Raw genomic sequence first — 19,322 nt, forward strand, 5'->3', positions numbered from 1 at the left:
CCATGTCTCACATGGTGTTCCACAGGGCTCTGTTCTTGGGACTTTACTCTTCGTCATTTACACGCCTCCCACTGGTCACATCATCTGTCTTAATGCTTTTAGCTTTCAATGCTATGCAGACGACACCCAGCTCTACATTCAGTCACAATGCACAGCCCCTTTCCCCAAACTGGGTATAATTTTCAATTCTTCACTATAGAGTCCTCACAAATACTAAGAAATCATCCCATATCACTGCTATTTTGTCCAGACCACATTGGCTAGCTGTCCAATTTTGTATTCAGTACAAGATGCTACTCATCACTTTCAAAGCCCTCCATGGTTTGGCCCTTGTGTATATTTCTGACCTTATTCATATCTACACTCCTGCCCACACACATCCGAATCGGGTTTACTGGAGGTCTCGCAGCACAAACTAGCATTATTTGGTGGCAGGGTGAAATTACAACTACTGTATGCATTTCCAATTGACTGTATATTCACATAAATCAGACAATGCAGCAATTCTTAACTGCTTGATTGTTCATATCATCGTCAAAAGTAAACTACACTATTGCATGGATAATGTGGACAATTAGGCAGTAAGGAATTACAAGCATTGACATTCATGAAGCTCTGTAAAGCTGCTTTGAAACGTGCATTGTGAAATGTGTCTTACAAATAAGTTGACATCTTCACCATCCATTAGAGGTGTGCACTACTGATTGTCTACAATAATACAGTAGATGTTGTTTTAACAATGTGTGAGCTAACATTATCAAGTATGTATGAGTGTGTGCAAAAACCAAACAAAAGCATGTCTTAAGATTCCAAATTCATTCACTGCATGATGAAGCCTTTTAGAATGCAGTTAGAATGACCATATAATTCAAGTTCAGAAAGCCAAAAACATTCATTTTATACAATGGTTCCAGCAAAAATAATTCCAGTCAAAACCAGAGCAGAACTTTTGTGCATCTCAGAGCAACACTGCAGTGTTTCGTTCCTGAATTAATCTATTTTGAATGAATCATAAGTCAATGATTTAATGATCCATTTATAAAGGCAGTTACTTGCTTTATTTCTAAATGAATCAGCCATTAAACAAAACTTAATGAATAATTCAATGAATAACTTATTAGGACAGGGATTTGTCGCCACCTATTGGTGTTTTTAGTGTCATATTTATGTGTTCACGAAAGGCCTAAATCAGCCAAGTTACCAGCACAAAAACACACTCAGCAAAATATTGTTTAATTATCATTATTGAACAAAATCCTAAAAACTAATGAGACATTTTTTGTCAATATCGCACACCCCTACTAATCCACCCAGTTGATTAATCTGTTAATTATTTTTTAAGTACTACTAAAATGTGACATTAAAGGAAAAGTCCACTTCCAGAACAACAATTTACAAATAATTTACTCACCCCCTTGTCATCCAAGATGTTCATGTCTTTCTGTCTTCAGTCGTAAAGAAAATACGGTTTTCTGAGGAAAACATTTCAAGACTTTTCTCCATATAATGGACTTCATTGGTACCCCGAACTTCCAAAATGTAGTTTAAATGCAGCTTCAAAGTGCTCTAAACGATCCCAGACGAGGAAGAAGGGTCTTATCTAGCTTATCTTTTTTTTTGAAAAATAAAAATGTGTGTACTTTAAGCACAAAAGCTTGTGTAGCACAGGCTCTGGGATGCGCGTTTACGACGCTACGAATCACGTCTAAGTTCATTGTCTGTGTACTCCGGCTCAAAAAGGTAGAGTATGGCGAAAAACTCCATCTTATTTTCTCCTACAACTTTAGAATTGTCCGACATCGTTGTACCTTTTTGTTTGTAAACAGCGTTTGACTTACATGCACTTCCTTAGTCTTTCGCTTGGTAAACACTGGGTCTGTAGTTCTACCTATGTTTCGTGTGACCTTTTGACCTGATTCAATAGTACGTAGCATCGTGGACGCGCATCCCAGAGCCTGTGCTACACAAGCTCTTGTGCTTAAAAAGTATACTAATTTTTATTTTCCCCAAAAAATTACCAAATTTTTCGCTAGATAAGACCCTTCTTCCTCGGCTGGGATTGTTTAGAGCGTTTGAAGCTGCATTTAAACTACATTTTGGAAGTTCAAACTCGGGGCACCATATCAATCCATTATATGGAGAAAAATCCTGAAATGCTTTACTCAAAAACCATAATTTCTTTACAACTGAAGACAGAAAGACATGAACATCTTGGATGACAAGGGGGTGAGTAAATTGTTGTTTTGGAAGTGGACTTCTCCTTTAATGTGAAAATCTGGCTAAACGTTTATGCTCTGGCTTGTATTCGTGCTTAGTGATGAAAGAGTATTTCTCACCTCAGACGGTTTCTTCTGCTCATGGCGTACCCATGTGCTGTTGGTCCCTGTGTTCTTTGAAGACCGTGACCAGGTGGTCACATGACCTGCAAGAGATTGAAGGGTCACACCTGAACCTACCAAATGAGAATTCTGCCATCATTTACTCATGGACCTCATACTCTTCCAAACCTGCATGACTTTCTTTATGGGTTTGGAATGGAAGCAAATGATGTGAGAAAAATTTGGGAGTGAAAAAATATATACATATGATCATCAGGGTTTTGAGGAACGTTTTTTTGTTCATCTCTCAATCATCATTGTAATGCATTATATGTTTTGGTCTTAAAACTAAGCATTTAAATATAATTTTACTAAAACATCAATTGACAGATAAATAGTGATGGCTGATTTCATCTTACTTTTTGTCCAAATAATATCACAATTTTACAACAGTTTGGGAATAAAACTGAGACGTTTTTCCTTGAGTTTGATGAGCTCCATATTCTCACTATTTACAACCTTATTTTAGATTTTATTTAAAGGTCTAATAAACTGTTTAATTTTTCCTCCTGATGAATGTGCGTCTGTGTTTATCACTCACTGTCAGTGGTGTCAGAGTCGTTGCTGCTGGTGGAGTATTTCCTCCTCTTCATCTCACTCTCCATCTGTTAGCAAAGAAGGGATGAACAATTATCAGACCCTGAAAAGATGGCAGAAACGCATGCTGAAAGCAGAGTGTGAAAGTGTGCTGGTACAAATGTGTCTGTGCAGACAGGCCTGCTGTACACCGTGTGTCAAAGACAGAAGAGGAAACACTCTGCTGGCTGCTGGCAGATTTATGCAGCCATAAAATGGGGCTTTTCCCTTTCATGCGGGTCTCTTCCTGTCGCCTCTCAGCCCAATCTACACTTTACAAGAGACTGAAAACCGCATTCGCCATTTGATGCTGCCTTCTCTTTACACAGGGGCGATTTGGGGAAATTATCTATAATAATATTACTGTTAAATAAAAAAAATAATTGTGATTTCCTGGCTTGTGCGTAGGCATGCATCAATATGGCTATATGTGTGTGGGTTGGGCGATTTGGCCAAACATATTATCACAATATTTTTCCAATTAATTTTCCATTTATTTATACACAAACTCTGGAGAGCTCCTTTTTAATTTAGGGCCCCATGAAATCTGTCTTATTTTCCCCTAAATTTTGTTTTCCATTTTATTTTTTCCTATATTCTGTGTTTTATGATTCAATACAAATTTATCATAAATAAATGGTGTCTAATTAAATTAAATAAAACTTTAACAATTTAATCAACTTTTAAGATGTAAAGAAATTAAAACAATTTACAACACTGCATTTTAATTTTTTTTGTCAAATATAACACTGCAAAGCAGCACTGTGCAACTATAAGTTAACGAAAACTTAGTATACAACAGTAATATATTTGTCATAATTTCCCTTAAGTTAAACCGGACTTTTATTTTGACAGGTTGATGTAAAGGTCTTGCAGTTTTAAGTGTTTGATGGTAGTTTTTTTCTCAAATCAAGAAAAGCTTGTGAAGTGACTCTCAGTGCAGCTGTGGAAATGAAGTTCATGTGTGTTTGAGTTTGTGTATCAGACAAAATTACGACTCGACATATTGTTTTATCACCCAGCCCTTATATAGATATATTAGGGCTGTCTAACGATTAATCGCAATTAATCGCATACAAGATAAAAGTTTGATATTTTATTTAGTGAATTTAAAAAAGAAAATTCAAGATTTCTATAGATTTTGCAATATATCGTTATTGTCTACAGCCAAACATCTTCACAGCTTCAATTCAAGCCCTTTCCACTCAACGCCCGTTGTTACTCATCTCTAATATACTAAAGTGCCACATTAAAGGGACAGTTCACTCAAAAAGAGAATTCTGTGATTATTTCCTCACCCTCAAGGTGTTCCAAACCTGTATTAGTTTCTTTGTTAAACACAAAGGAAGATATTCTGAAGAATGTTGATGACCAAATGTTGATGGCAGCCACTGACTTTCATAGTATAAAAACAATACTATGGAAATCAGTGGCTATTAAGGGTTTGGTTACTGGCATCTTCTCATTCATGTTTGGAACAACATGAGGGTGAGGAAATTATGACTATTAGGGCTGCCCCCTAATAGTCAACTAACTGTCAGTCGACGAGAAGAGGCTTGGTCAAACAAAATTGTCACTTAGTCACAGAAAAAAATTATTCCACAGGAAGTGACAAAGTCACGCATTCTGTGAAGGACAGATCGTTTACACCTAGTCTGTGCTAAAGTAGTATCTCAGGCAAGACATCCAAATGCTCACCTATCATTCATCGACCTCATTCATCTGAGATGTATGTAGTAGCATCTTTATGTGCACTATTGAAGTGTCTGTGCAGAGTGTGGAAGCTGAATAGTAGCACGCTCACTGCATGACAGATGGAGGCGCCGGTGCGCTCACTTGCTCTTAAAATACTCCGTTATTTTTGGTCATACAGATAAAAGTAAAGCATCTTTCAAATATGTAAAGATTTTACATTTATTTGTGTGCATTCACAATAACAACGAAACATGCTTTTGTAAAATAAAGAAAGCAAACAGGATGCACTTTCTGCCGTCTCGGTCTCTTTGAACTTGAGCGCAAAACTTTTGTGTATAGGATACTTGCCTTACAGACATGAAAAATATATCTATAGAGAGTAAAATGTCTACTTTCAAATGAACCAATTAAAATAGAAAACAAATATTCTCAGATTATGAAATGTGCATACAGGTGCATCACTACTGCTGAGATGACGAATCAGTGTCGTCGACTTTGTCTCTTAAACCGAAAACAATGACGCACTAGTTTATCAATAAATTATTAAAACGTTAAAAGCAGTCTCACTGTTTTTCCCTGACACATTCATAATTATTATATCTAGCCGGTGTGCTGTAGCAAGCTTCTTTTTTTTGAGCGCTTATTAGTCTATGTGGGCAATTAAAGGCTCATTATTATGATTTATATGGTTTATTAATAAACATGTGACTAATAGTCGACTAATGCTTCAAATGAACGAAAACTAGTCGACCAGAAAAAAAAAAAAAAAAAAAAAAAAAAACTTTAGTTGAGGGCAGCAAATACAATTATTTTTGACTCCGACTGTTAAACTACACCAGGTTTGTGACATCCAAATTTAACATTGCTAATACGTTTCAGGGTCAGAAATTTGATTTTCAGGGCTCTAGACAAAAAAAATTGAGTAAGGAGCCACTGGCTCCTTTAAGAAATAAACTTAGGCGCCAGATTATTTTTTGAGATGCCACCGAATAAATGTGTTTTATTTATTTATTGTCTAACACTTTAACATTTCAGTCAAACTGCCATGTGTTTATGTCTCATTTTTTCTTGTCTTTATCAGCATTTTAATCCATGTTGTTTTACCTGTTATAGTTTGTTCAAGTTGTATATGAAATAGACATTGGTTTTCTGCGCTCCTGCTTCACGTCACGTAATTTTTCTCGGGACATCATCTGAGTTTAATACGTGAACATAAAATACGTGATCGCAAAGCAATCAGAAAAAAAGGCATTTCATGCAAAATAACGTAAACATATATAGTCACCAATGGCGACCTCAGCAAAAACTTAATATATATTAATATATTAATATATAAATATTTTTGGTCACAAATGCGACCGTTTTAGTCGCAGTCTGGAGCCCTGATTTTGATTGGTTATAAGTCTCAACGTTGCACAAAATAGCGCGTACCAGCAATCTGATGCAGTGTGCAGTGAATCTAAATGTAATTCGAACGGATATTTTTCATTCATTTTCACATTTAATTTTAATTGCGACAGCCATAATACATTGTTTACTTGTACATGGGGCATTTTTGCCCCTTTGTTTTGAATATATTAGGGTTGCGACAATAAAACGATGACTGAGATTCAATTCTGAGATTTTCCAAATGCATCACAATTCTCTCGCGAATCGATTCTGAGCTTGAACAGCAGATGCCACTGCATGCTTTAGAAACAGCCGTGCTCTGCTTGCTTCCAATTCCTTACACACACTTGAACCTAAAATAATCCTTCACAAAGTTCGAAAAGGAATGAAGCGAATTACAATTCTCACAGCATTCTGAGCCGAGGTACATTTTACATGTGCCGAAAAGCATATGTAAAAGCATGCAGCTAAAACTAGATTAAAGCGCCATTTGCTGTTAGCTCAGAATCAATTCCAGAAAGAATCAATGGTCACAACCCTAGAATTTATGGGGCATTTTTGTTCATTTCAGTGCCATTTGTGCCATTTCCGACCCTAATGCCAATAAACAATGTTATAATTAGGAATAGTATTTGTGACAACCAAAACTTTGAAATTACTAGTTCACTTTGTTGACTTCACTGATTGATATAAAAATGTTATTGTAATAATTTTTTCAGACATATTGCCCAGTGCTATGATGGGAGCTTTTTAATTATTATATAAATTGTTTGTTTTTAGTAGACACCTATATTAAACAAAACAGTACAGACTTCAAGTTGAAAACATCAATGTGTGCATAGAGGGTTGAGACGGACACTTTCTTGTACTAAGTGAATAAAAACCTGTTCGGGGTTGGCAAGGGATGGGTACAGCTCTGCGTCACAAGCTAACAGTGTGCGCGCGGAGCTGGATGCATCCACAGAGAAAGTGCGTGTGAACAGGAGAATTCTGGGTGAGAGAGAGACAGAATAGACTGCAGTCCCCCAGGGAGAGAGAGACATCTTCAGCTGTTCTCTCCTGCACACTACAGCCAATGCTGCTATTTTAGGAACCAATGAACAGGAGAAAGAGACGCTCGCAGACCAGAAGAGCACAGCCGTACCAGAACCTGACATTACACCTGCTTTCATTCTCCACTCATCCCATCACATGTGCCCGAGGAAAACATATCGGGAGTTTGAGGCCCTGGTCTGTCAAATGGAATGGGCTGCTAAACACTGACAGCAGTGAACATCAGGACCACATGCATCCCTCACAAACACTGAAGCTCCAACACGAGCACATGCAGAGATTTCACGCCGAGCTAAGAAGCATGACATGCACTGGTGTTCTATGTGTGACACAAATCCAGCAGGCAGTGGAGTGGCATGAGCGCTGACGGGTGATGGGAACATCAGAGCCACAGCTCCCACAGGCAGCGCTTCATTCATGAATAACCCACTCATATGAGAAACACACACTGTGACCATGTGACCGCCTCGCCTCCTTCTCCACCAATCACATGGCAGCTGACAAACCCGCTTTAAATGGATGGAGCTGCTCTGCAAGATTTAAAATCATTAACCTGAGCATATCAAAATCGACATGGCAAAGAACCTGACGTATTTAGTGCCAAGCACAAACGCTTTTCTAGATTGTGTGTCATGATATTCTAGTGGTATAAATTATACTGTATATGCTTCCAATCCTGATACAAAAAACATGCATTTTTATAATGGAACAAGAAAAACTTCCATGCATGTTCATATATGTGACCCTGGACCACAAAACCAGTCATAAGTCAATTTTTGGAAACTGAGATTTATACATCATTTGAATAAGCTGAAAGCTGAATAAATAAGCTTTTTGATTTATAGTTTGCTACAATATGGCAATATTTGGCTGAGATACAACTATTTGAAAGTCTGGAATCCGAAAAAAATCAAAATATTGAGAAAATTGCCTTTAACTTTGTGCAAATAAAGTTCTTAGGAATGCATATTACTAATCAAAAATTATTTTTTGATTTATTTACAGTAAAAAATGTACACAACATTTTCATGGAACATGATCTTTACTTAATATCCTAATGATTCTTGACATAAAAGAAAAATCCCTCATTCTGACCCATACAATGCATTGTTGGCTATTGCTACAAAATTTTACCCCTTATAACTGGTTTTGTGGTCCAGAGTCACATATATGGAAAACAGCAGAACTGTTTTTTTTTTTTTTTTTTTTTTTTCCATTAAAACTGTTTCATAAAGAAAAAAAAAAAAAAAAAAAAAAAAATCAATCGTTTTACTTTTATACTGTTATAAGCAGTGCATTGGAAAAGTATTTGCACCCCAAAAAACTGAAATGATTACATAGTAGGTATGCATAAGTATCTGGGACACTTGCAATTTAGCTCAGGAGGATTTTAACATCACTTTTAGATGTTACTACACTTTGAGTAAAGTAACCTGAATAACCAGTGGCAAATTCAACTGAATGAGCTTGATTCGGAAAGACACGCGCCTCTCGATAAAAGGTCTAAAAATGCACATCAGAGCAAAAACCAAGCCATAAAGTGAAATGAACTGCCTGAAGAGCTCAGAGACAGGATTGTGTTATGACACAGATCTGAGGAAGAGTTCAGAAAAAGAACAGAAGCACACTGAAGAATACTTCCTTGTGCATGTTTACTCCGATTTTAAGGTTAGAAGTTAATAATTAAGTAGCACATTTGGATGTTCACAGTTTTCTGAAGTTGGCTGATGGTCACACATGACATGCTGGTAAACAAATAAAATATTTAATCTTTTTTAGTGTTTTATACTGATGTTGTTTCAAAGCCATTTATTTAAATTTTACATTTTTATAATGTAACTGTTAGATTTTTATATGAAACCTGACATAATGTAACATTTAATGCACTTTGTGACGTTAATAACAGCGAATGGAATATATTTCTTTACGGTACAAGATTATCCTATTTAAATCAATGTGATAAGCTGGATCAAAAGTAATCTAAAAGTAACCTAAGAGTAATCTAATTTCATTACCTAAAATGTGTCATGAAACGGATCATATTAGTAACTACAAATTTCGCATTTGAACTGGTTAAGGATAGTCAAGACAGAGAACGTCAGCGAACCACATTTCATTAACTGGAATGCCAAACTAGATTAGCAAAACGCAAGTCTGACAGAGCTACAAAATATGAACCATGTTTTCCCGCCCCTCACACGCAGCCACGCCTCCGGTGCGTGACGTCACGGCAGAGCGTGCCGTGAGCAGCAGCAGACTGTAGGGGGCGTGGCAGATGACCCGCAGGGTGTTTGTGAATCTGTTCATAGAAGCATGCTAGGCCATTCAGTGCTCATAATTTAGCACGTTACTAAAACAAACCACAGATTTGAGTTAAAACGAACGACCCGCGTGCAGCTGCGGCGCACTGCACTTATACAGATAACTTTGGCAGATGATCAGCAGTTGTAGCCCACTGAGTTAAAAGCGCCCCAAAGAACTAGAGTTGCACAGAAGAGTTGATCAATAATGACGGACAGGTCGAAAACGGACAGGTTTGCAATCGCACTTAGCGAGGACGCGTCTCTCGCAGAGCGACGCTGTAGAACTTGCCAGAACCCGGGCAAACTTGATAGAATAACACCCATCCTGAAACTGCATGTGGAGGAAAAGATGGCACACGTTCTTTCGCTTTACCTTATTTGCGGTTTGCACAAGAGGGCGTGATGTCCTCGATGCACACGAGCGGACAGAATTCAGGGGATCATCTGAGGCCAGGCACATGTAGCCCGCTGCGTCCGTGTGACAGCACGGCGGACGATTTCCCCTCCACAGCCCGAAATAAAAGTTACTGTCGGCGGATTCGATCCACAACAGCGGCCATCCGACGGCATAGTACGGCTTTCTGCGATGGCTTCCTACGCCGCCGTCCGCCGACTTGCCAAAATTGCCGTTTGTACACTTCTGTTACGGCAGCGCTTAGCGGTTCGTCATCCACGAAATTGTTTTTGAGGAAAGCGTTTCCTCACAATCCTGCAAAGTGAAGCGCACTAAGTGCTCCACTGCCGTGACAAGACATCGCACAAGCGTTTTGAACCGCGACGAGCGTCTAAATTCCCTTTCCGTCAGGTGAGGCGGTTAACGTTTCGTATTTTTACCGCCTGCGTAAACAGGACCGGCTGAGGTGAGGCATCTCTCGAGCTAAAGCAACATAAGCTCACACTTATAACTCTTTTGGCGCCATATTAATGACGTACCAAAAATTTCCGTTAGCAGCGAGCGAAGAAACCCCTGTTACTGCTCGGAAGCATCACGTACGGCGGAGAAAAACGCGGCGAAAGCCGTTTGCGTTACCTGTCAAGTTTGAAAATGTCCATCAAGAAGCGAGCATGAAGAAGAAAGTCAGCGGCTTCTCTCCTCAAATGAGTGAACGGGGCGGTTCGCAAAAATAATCGACCATTTTACAGTGAATCCGATGGGGGGAGCCATGAACAAACACGAAGGAGGAAATGCTGTTTCACAACAAATATCACATCTTCGGTTGCAGCTTTTTTTCCCTCGTTCATCCAACTTTGCTAGGGGTTAGAGGTGTAACACTAACGTCTTGAACACAAACACAACTCGCGTTTGACGTGTAAAGTTTCTCAGACGAAGTCGCATGTGATTCAGAGAAAATAATAGAACTGTAGTAACTCTGCTGGAGAGGAAGAATGAGTGGCCCCAAACAGATTTGGACTCTTAGACGACACAAATGTCAAGCATCAACATATTCAAGTGGCATTTGTTGTAAAGAAACACACTTTTTGAGCACAACAGGTCTAGTCAAGTGTTGTGGTTCCTCTGAGGAGAACTGACTGAACACATCCACTGAAAAAACACCAGCTGATTCACACACTTGTATGCATCCAAATCATTCTGGGAGAGATTTTAAATGCACTGTGCTTCTGACATAGTGGTCAACTTGATATACTGACAAAAATGACATTTATAATTTATGTTGTTTATAATAACAGTTAATAATCATAAGGGATTTAAGTAATATAAGTAAGACTTTACATTAAAAATATATCATATTAAAACACATGTTTTACATTTTATAAAAATTGATCAAATGCTGAGCAATTCATGAAACAGGAATAACTGAATACTGTGAAAAACTTTGTGTGCACTGTTATTAGTGTTGGAAAAGTTACTTTGCAAATGTAATTACAAGTTACCCTATTTAAAATTTAATAGTAGTTTCATTTTTCAGTTACTTTATTGAAATAATGTAACGGATTACATTGGATTACTTTCTGATTACATTCCCAAATTTCTAATGTATGGGGTTCCATTTGTGCCAAAAAAGAGGCGACTGCTTTGTGCTTTGTACTACACATTTGTCTTTGTCTACAGTTATTGCCTAATTATTCAGGTAAATCAGTATATGTTGACGTGCATGTTGTCTGTTGACGTCGTCTTAATCTGTCGTCCTGTCGTCTGTTTCTGTTTTTTTACTGCTGTCCTAACTGTCATTTTGTTCTGTCGTCCTGTTTACCGCGGAACACCGGCCGCCATCTGGATTTGCTGCATGTCTGTTAGTGGAATTACGGTACGGAGACAAGAAGCGGCCAAAAAGCTGACGAACATCTATATTTCAGCGGTTAAAATTTAAATGTGCTAGAAAACAGGGAAAAAGTATTTACAAAACGTATATATATATTGTTCATTACAGAAGATACAATTATATTACTTTCGAATACATTACATCATGAACAAAGACATGGTTGTTCAGAAAAAGAATTTATTGAAATGTTCATGGTGATTTTTAATAAGAAATTTTAATAATGCATGTAGGAAAAAAGGAGCAAACATTCAGTGTTAGAATGTATTTTAACAAACTTTATTTTTTCAGAAAACTTTACAGTATAATGTATTTGAAAGTAATATAATTGTATCTTCTGTAATGAACAATATATATATACGTTTTGTAAATACTTTTTCCCTGTTTTCTAGCACATTTAAATTTTAACCGCTGAAATATAGATGTTCGTCAGCTTTTTGTCTCCGTACCGTAATTCCACTAATAGACGTGCAGCAAATCCAGATGGCGGCTGGTGTTCCGCGGTGAACAGGACGACAGAACAAAATGACAGTTAGGACAACAGTAAAAAAACAGAGAAACAGACGACAGGACGACAGATTAAGACGACGTCAACATATACTGATTTACCTGAATAATTAGGCAATAACTGTAGACAAAGACAAATGTGTAGTACAAAGCACAAAGCAGTCGCCTCTTTTTTGGCACAAATGGAACCCCATACTAATGTTTCAATTGTTAATCATTTTGAAACATTTCAAGAAGGCAGGGCTAACCTCACAGTAGTACTCAACAAGAATTAAGAATTTAATTTTAAAGCACAGCCACAACAAAAACCTCTTTTTACTTTGAGATCATTCTGAGGTTATGTATACAAATTTACACTGCCTTCCAAACATTTGGAAACGCCCTAGAAAAGTGGGGTTTTGGACAGTATTGGCATGAATCCTTTTTAATTTGTGATAATTTTGCACTGATAAGGGACAACACAAACTACAAAAACATATTTTATTACATAAACAGTTTATACATAGAAACTTAAATTTTTGATTCATCAAAATATCCAGCATTAGCAGCTATTGCAGCTCTGCATAATCTGGGCCTAAATTCATTGTATTCTAAACTTAATTGGCAATCAGTTGTTGAAGCTATTAAGGTGTGCTGACCCAAAAATCTTTGAACCTGGGCCAAGTTTAAACCAGTAACCAGGCATCACAGCTGACAAAGGGGCATGTCTGATTTTGATTTTTAATTTGCCATTATTATGTCATCAAAATGAAAATTATTACTGCTGCTCTTCAATGATACTTCAGTGTTTACTTTAATGCATTTGCACCAAAAAAATTATAAGGATAAGGATTTATTATAAGGATTTATGCTGATATCGTCCAAAACCACATTTGTTTGCCAGGGGTGTTTCCAAACTTTTGGAGGGCAGTGTAAAATCATAACAAGAAATAGTCAACTGCTTACATTATCAAAACTTTGCCTTTTTTCAAAACATTACAAATCCAAGAGTTCCACAGACAAAATGTCTCAAATCTCTTGCAAGATGAAGCACTGCATTCAAAATATTACACACATCTTAAAAGCATTTGCAACACTGATGAGTTAGTGTGGCATTTTGATTGGTTGTGTTTGGAAAAGAAAAGATTCTTCCTGTAAGATTTTTGTGTTACATAAAGAACTGTGTGTTTTGTTTTGAAAAAAGTATTTTACGAAATTGAAAACTGAATTAAAGGCCGAGAATTAGTGTATGGTTTTGCAGATTTGGTTCTGGTGTTTGAGTGTCAGGTTTCAGAATTTGCGTAATAATTTTGTGTGTAAGCAGTTAAAAAAAAACTGTAATAGCTATAATATTGGTTTTGAAATTAAATCTTTGCATAACTAGGAAATACTGGCATCTAATAATGCCTTGGGGAAAAAACCTGTTAAGTAAAAAATAATAATAAAGCATATACAAAAACTAAATAGGAAATAAAATGGTTATAGTGAATTAGCATGTGTCTATCTGTGTCGTAAACTCCTGAAACATTAGTGCCTCATATTTTAGAACAGTCAATGCAATTTATGAAAGAAATCAATTAAATGTGTGTGTGTGTGTACTTGTTTTTGCTACACAAGGATAGTAAAACCTGAAATTTTTGACGTGGGGCCTGCGGTCCCCACAATGTAAAAAAATGATTAAAAATAGTAAATGATTTTTTTATCTGAAAATGTAACAATGCAAACAGGTTTTCTGTAAGGGGTAGGTTTAGGGTTAGGGGATAGACAATATAATTTGGTCAGTATAAAAACTATAGAAGTCTATGGAAAGTCCCCACAATTCACAAAAACAAACGTGTGTGTGTGTGTGTAAAAAAAAATCAGATGTAACCCCCTTTGTAATTGTTAATATTTTAAGTAACTTTAATTTAATTACAGATTTTTTTCTCAGTAACTGTAACTCATAATAATTACATGTATTTTGTAATTAAATTACGTAATTCCGTTACATGTAACTAGTTAACCCCCAAAACTGAGTATTTTATACAGGTGCATCTCAATAAATTAAAATGTTGTGAAAAAATCATTTATTTCAGTAATTCAACTCAAATTGTAAAACTCGTGTATTAAATCAATTCAGTGTACACAGACTGAAGTAGTTTAAGTCTTTGTCGTTTAAGTTCTTTTAATTATGATGATTTTGGCTCAGTTTAACAAATACCCACCAATTCACTATCTCAACAAATTAGAATATGGTGACATGAAAATCAGCTAATCAACTCAAAACACCTGCAAAGGTTTCCTGAGCCTTCAAAATGGTCTCTCAGTTTGGTTCACTAGGCTACACAATCATCAGTCCAGAAGAACAATCATTGACATCCTTCACAAGGAGGGTAAGACACAAACATTCATTGCCAAAGAAGCTGACTGTTCACAGAGTGCTGCATCCAAGCATGTTAACAAAAAGTTGAGTGAAAGAAAAACATGCACAACCAACCGAGAGAACCGCAGCCTTGAGAGGCTTGTCAAGCAAAATCGATTCATGAATTTGGGTGAACTTCACAAGGAATGGACTGAGGCTGGGGTCAAGACATCAAGAGCCACCACACACAGACGTGTCAAGGAATTTGGCTACAGTTGTCGTATTCCTCTTGTTAAACCACTGCTGAACCACAGACGACGTCAGAGGCGTCTTACCTGGGCTAAGGAGAAGAAGAAATGGACTGTTGCCCAGTGGTCCAAAGTCCACTTTTCAGATGAGAGCAAGTTTTGTATTTCATTTGGAAACCAAGGTCCTAGAGTCTGGAGGAAGGGTGGAGAAGCTCATAGCCCAAGTTGCTTGAAGTCCAGTGTTAAGTTTCCACAGTTTGTGATGATTTGGGTTGCAGTGTCATCTGCTGCTGTTGGTCCACTGTTTTTTGAAAACCAAAGTCACTGCACCCGTTTACCAAGAAATTTTAGAGCACTTAAAGCTTCCTTCTGCTGACCAGCTTTTTAAGGATGCTGATTTATTTTCCAGCAGGATTTGGCACCTGCCCACACTGCCAAACGCACCAAAAGTTGGTTAAATGACCATGGAGTTGGTGTGTTTGACTGGCCAGCAAACTCACCAGACCTGAACCCCATAAAGAATCTATGGGGTATTGTCAAGAGGAAAATGAGAAACAAGAGACCAAAAAATGCAGATGAGCTGAAGGCCACTGTCAAAGAAACCTGGGCTTCCATACCACCTCAGCAGTGCCACAGACTGATCACCTCCATGCCACGCTGAATTGAGGCAGTAATTAAAGCAAAAGGAGCCCCTACCAAGTACTGAGTACATATATAGTAAATGAACATACTTTCCAGAAGGCCACCAATTCACTAAAAATGTTTTTTTATTGGTCTTATGAAGTATTCTAATTTGTTGAAATAGTGAATTGGTGGGTTTTTGTTAAATGTGAGCCAAAATCATCACAATTAATTTAAATATTACTTCAGTCTGTGTGTATTCAATTTATTTAATACACGAGTTTCACAATTTGAGTTGAATTACTGAAATAAATTAACTTTTCCATGACATTCTAATTTATTGAGATGCACCTGTATATATATATAAGCCTCTAAATCCATCTGACGTATTTCTTTAAAATGAGCATTTCTTTTTGGCTACTTTGTATAGGTTTCTATGTAAGTACTGGCACTTCTGATTGGGCTGAGGCTGGAATTTAGTGAGTTTGAAGTAAAAGTATTTGATGGACGTATAATATGTGTTGGGAGCATTCACTCAGTATCATTATCTCATTTTTGACCGAAATGGCTTTTAGCTGGTTTTGCATCTGAACTCTTCATATATATAAACACACACATTTATTAAGATCCTTTTATTATCTATTGAAACCCACAATAATATTTAAAATATTGGTAAGCTTAATATATATATAAAATCATTAGGAGGTGGCTGTCCTGAACCTTAACCCCTAACGTATGCAAATGATATTGAAATAATTTTTGTATATATTTTTTCATTGTTGTTTTTAAAAGTATCTTTTTGATTCTTTTAAAAACTGAAGTTCAAAAAAATATATTTATTTTTAGATTTTCTTTTTAAATTTGAAGCTTTATGTAAAAACAGTAAACAGGTCTCATCATTTTGAGGTAAAGTATGAAAAATCTGTGTGTAACTTCAAGGGATGTCACTACCAATCACCTTTTTTCTGCGATTACGCACACTTTTTTGGGAGTTATTCCATAAAACTTTGCTTTTATATGTGTACAACTGTTCTGAACTGTGAAAGCTAACCATGTGCTGATTAGCATCTTTGAGCTAGCATCAAAAGTAACTAAAATTGTCACTACGGAAACATTTGGTGGAGTTTCGGTAGTGACGTCTTTGTATTTTGGGTGTTATCCCACATTGTCACGACTGAAACGTCATCATTGTTTCGGTCGTGACAAGGGGGAACATATAATACTTTATTTGGGAGAAATAAACAACATTTTCAATAGTTCAGTTATGCAATTTTTTTGTATTTTTTGTTAAAATTCTGTTATGTGATGTGGTCACTAGCAAAGTGTTACTGTCACTACTGAAAATGTGCAGTTACTGCTGAAGCATGTTTTGTCAAAAATAAAGTATACTGAATTATCAACTAAGATGTTATGATAGCTTTTGGTTCAATGTATATTTAAACTAATGAATCCTTAAAGAAGAAGTCCACTTCCAAAACAAAGATTCACATATAATGTACTCATCCCCTTGTCATCCAAGATGTTCATGTCTTTCTTTCTTCAACTGTAAAGAAATTATGTTTTTTTGAGGAAAACATTTCAGGATTTTTCTCCATATAATGGACTGATATGGTGACCGATCGTTTCGCTAGATAAGACCCTTCTTCCTCGGCTGGGATTGTTTACAACCGCATTTGGGATCGTTTGAAGCCGCATTTAAACTGCATTTTGGAAGTTCAAAATTGGGGCACCGTATCAGTCCATTATATGGAGAAAAATGCTGAAATGTTTTCCTCAAAAAATGTAATTTCTTTACGACTTAAGAAAAAAAGACACGAACATCTTGGATGACAAGGGATGAGAACATTATCTGTAAACTGTTGTTCTGGAAGTTTGAAATCAGTATGCCTTTTACTTTTGCCTTTTACAAAAAAAACTGGATTCAAAATAAAACAAATCTCATAAATCACACTTGAAATATTGTTTAAAAATGTAATTGCTATGGATTTACCTCTGAAAATTTAATAAAATAGCTAAATGTATAATCTAGATGCAAGCAAAATCTTAGCAGGTCAATATAACCCTTCTAATTAAATTGTTATTAGTGTGTTTCGGTAGTGACAAATTTGGGGAGAGGACAAATATTCCAAAACCTTTGGAAAAAAAACAATATGAGAATTAATTGCACAATTACTAGAAATGTGTACCTTGGATATTATACAATTTTCATACATACAAATTTTCTGGAAAAAGACATATTTTGACTCTAACTTTGGACCAGTTATACAGTAGTCAACATTTGAAGTGAATTTAAAAGCTTTATATATTTACGCACACACACACACATTTGGAATAAGATTTTGTTTTCTGTTTTTGAACTCTTCTGCTCACCAAGGCTGCACCTATTTGATAAAAATAAAACAGCAATATTGTAAAATATTATTACAATCTAAAATAACTGTTTTCTATGTGAATATATAGAAAAATATAATTTATTTCTGTGATCAAAGCTGAATTTTCAACATCATTACTCCAGTCTTCAGTGTCACACGATTCTTCAGAAATCATTCTAATATGCTGATTTGCTGCTCAGTTATAATATTGATATTACCATCTTTATTGACATAAGATTATTATAGTTTATGATATTTATAATAGCAATTAAGCTTCCTAAGCAAGCAGTTTATGTAAACTTGTATATTATTCAACATACTTGTTTAATTTCCACTCCTTTCTCTATCTATTTAAACAATATTGTCATACTAAATGTTGCTGGTTAAAAATAATTCTGAGTCATTGGGTTTGCATCCATACATCCCAGCATTAAGACCTGCCTCTTGTCGCTTGGAAGCATTTGAGTGATGTAGCAGTCATAACCGCTTCCTCATCTATAACGATATGACTCATATTAGACTATAATGGATGTTGTAAATAATCGTTCTCTTGAGGACCACAATCTTGCAGCTAAAGCACATTTGTGTTCCAAATTATAGCGTTCGCCTGACCAAGCAGACGACTCATCAGATTTTTTCCCCAAGTCATATAAAACATGCCATTATTTTGCCATAGCAATCTGTTTCAGTGTCTTGTGCAGATTTTAAAGAAAGGGGCAAAGAAATGTAAAACTATCACACAAACTATAGTTATTATGTGACATGCAGATGAAGCAGCGTGCAAACATATGAATACATATCTGATTTTATAATATATTAAACATTCACAGCATAAAGCATGTGGAAAAAATATTTTTGTAGGCCTTGTCAAGGGTGGCGCTATATTATTTATTAGGGACGCACCGATACCGATATTGGTATTGGTATCGGGCCCGATACTGAGCTCCTGTGCTCGTACTCGTTAAAATGCCCCGATATCAAACGCCGATACCACATCATGTGACAAGTGCTTATGCAGGCAAAAATTATTATTAAATTGAAGATGATGTACCATAGAGCAAGAAAAAAAAAAAAAACAGTGAAAGTAACAAAACACATTTTAATGGGCATAATTAAGTGTAAAAATAACTAAGGGATATATAGTCAACCCAAAAATTATTCAGACAGCAGATATACACCATCTTTTGATATATATTTTTTACTAGTGGGTGCAGTTCATGCAGTTTATGATAATGTGATCTAAATAAATTTTAGTTTGACTGTATCTATTTGATAAATGAAGTTGACCAACTAACATTACACATATTCTTTTAGTTTCTGTAGCCTATATTTTACAAATCTACCGGTAAATTTTAAAATATCGGTATTGGTACTCAGAATCGACAAGTAAAATAAAAAAAAATAAATAAATAAAAATACTTTTATAAAAAATAAAAGTATCGGTATCGGGTGAGTACTGGAAAAAGTGGTATCGGTGCATCCCTATTATTTATTTATTTATTTATTTTGCAAATGAAAAGCAAGGCTGTGAGAGATAGATGCACATTGTTGTTGTGTAGCAACTTTGAAAATGCATATTTC

At 36.1% G+C, this 19,322-nt stretch overlaps 1 protein-coding gene across 2 annotated transcripts in view; it reads right to left on the reverse strand.

The window, feature by feature from the left end:
* jade2 (jade family PHD finger 2) overlaps positions 1-10,938 on the reverse strand; it is a 43,576-nt gene extending 32,638 nt beyond the window's left edge. Inside the window, exons 1-3 of one of the 2 annotated variants that reach the window (XM_051093109.1) lie at positions 10,425-10,938; positions 2,920-2,983; positions 2,337-2,422 (exon numbers count right to left, since the gene is read on the reverse strand). In XM_051093109.1, coding sequence (XP_050949066.1) covers positions 2,337-2,422; positions 2,920-2,983 — 150 coding nt within the window. In that variant the 5' untranslated portion in view covers positions 10,425-10,938. The other variant, XM_051093108.1, reaches the window with a different exon arrangement.
* Positions 10,939-19,322: the final 8,384 nt, after the last annotated feature.

Source organism: Labeo rohita, chromosome 21 (genome assembly GCF_022985175.1).
Source record: "Labeo rohita strain BAU-BD-2019 chromosome 21, IGBB_LRoh.1.0, whole genome shotgun sequence".
Classification (NCBI taxonomy): domain Eukaryota; kingdom Metazoa; phylum Chordata; class Actinopteri; order Cypriniformes; family Cyprinidae; genus Labeo; species Labeo rohita.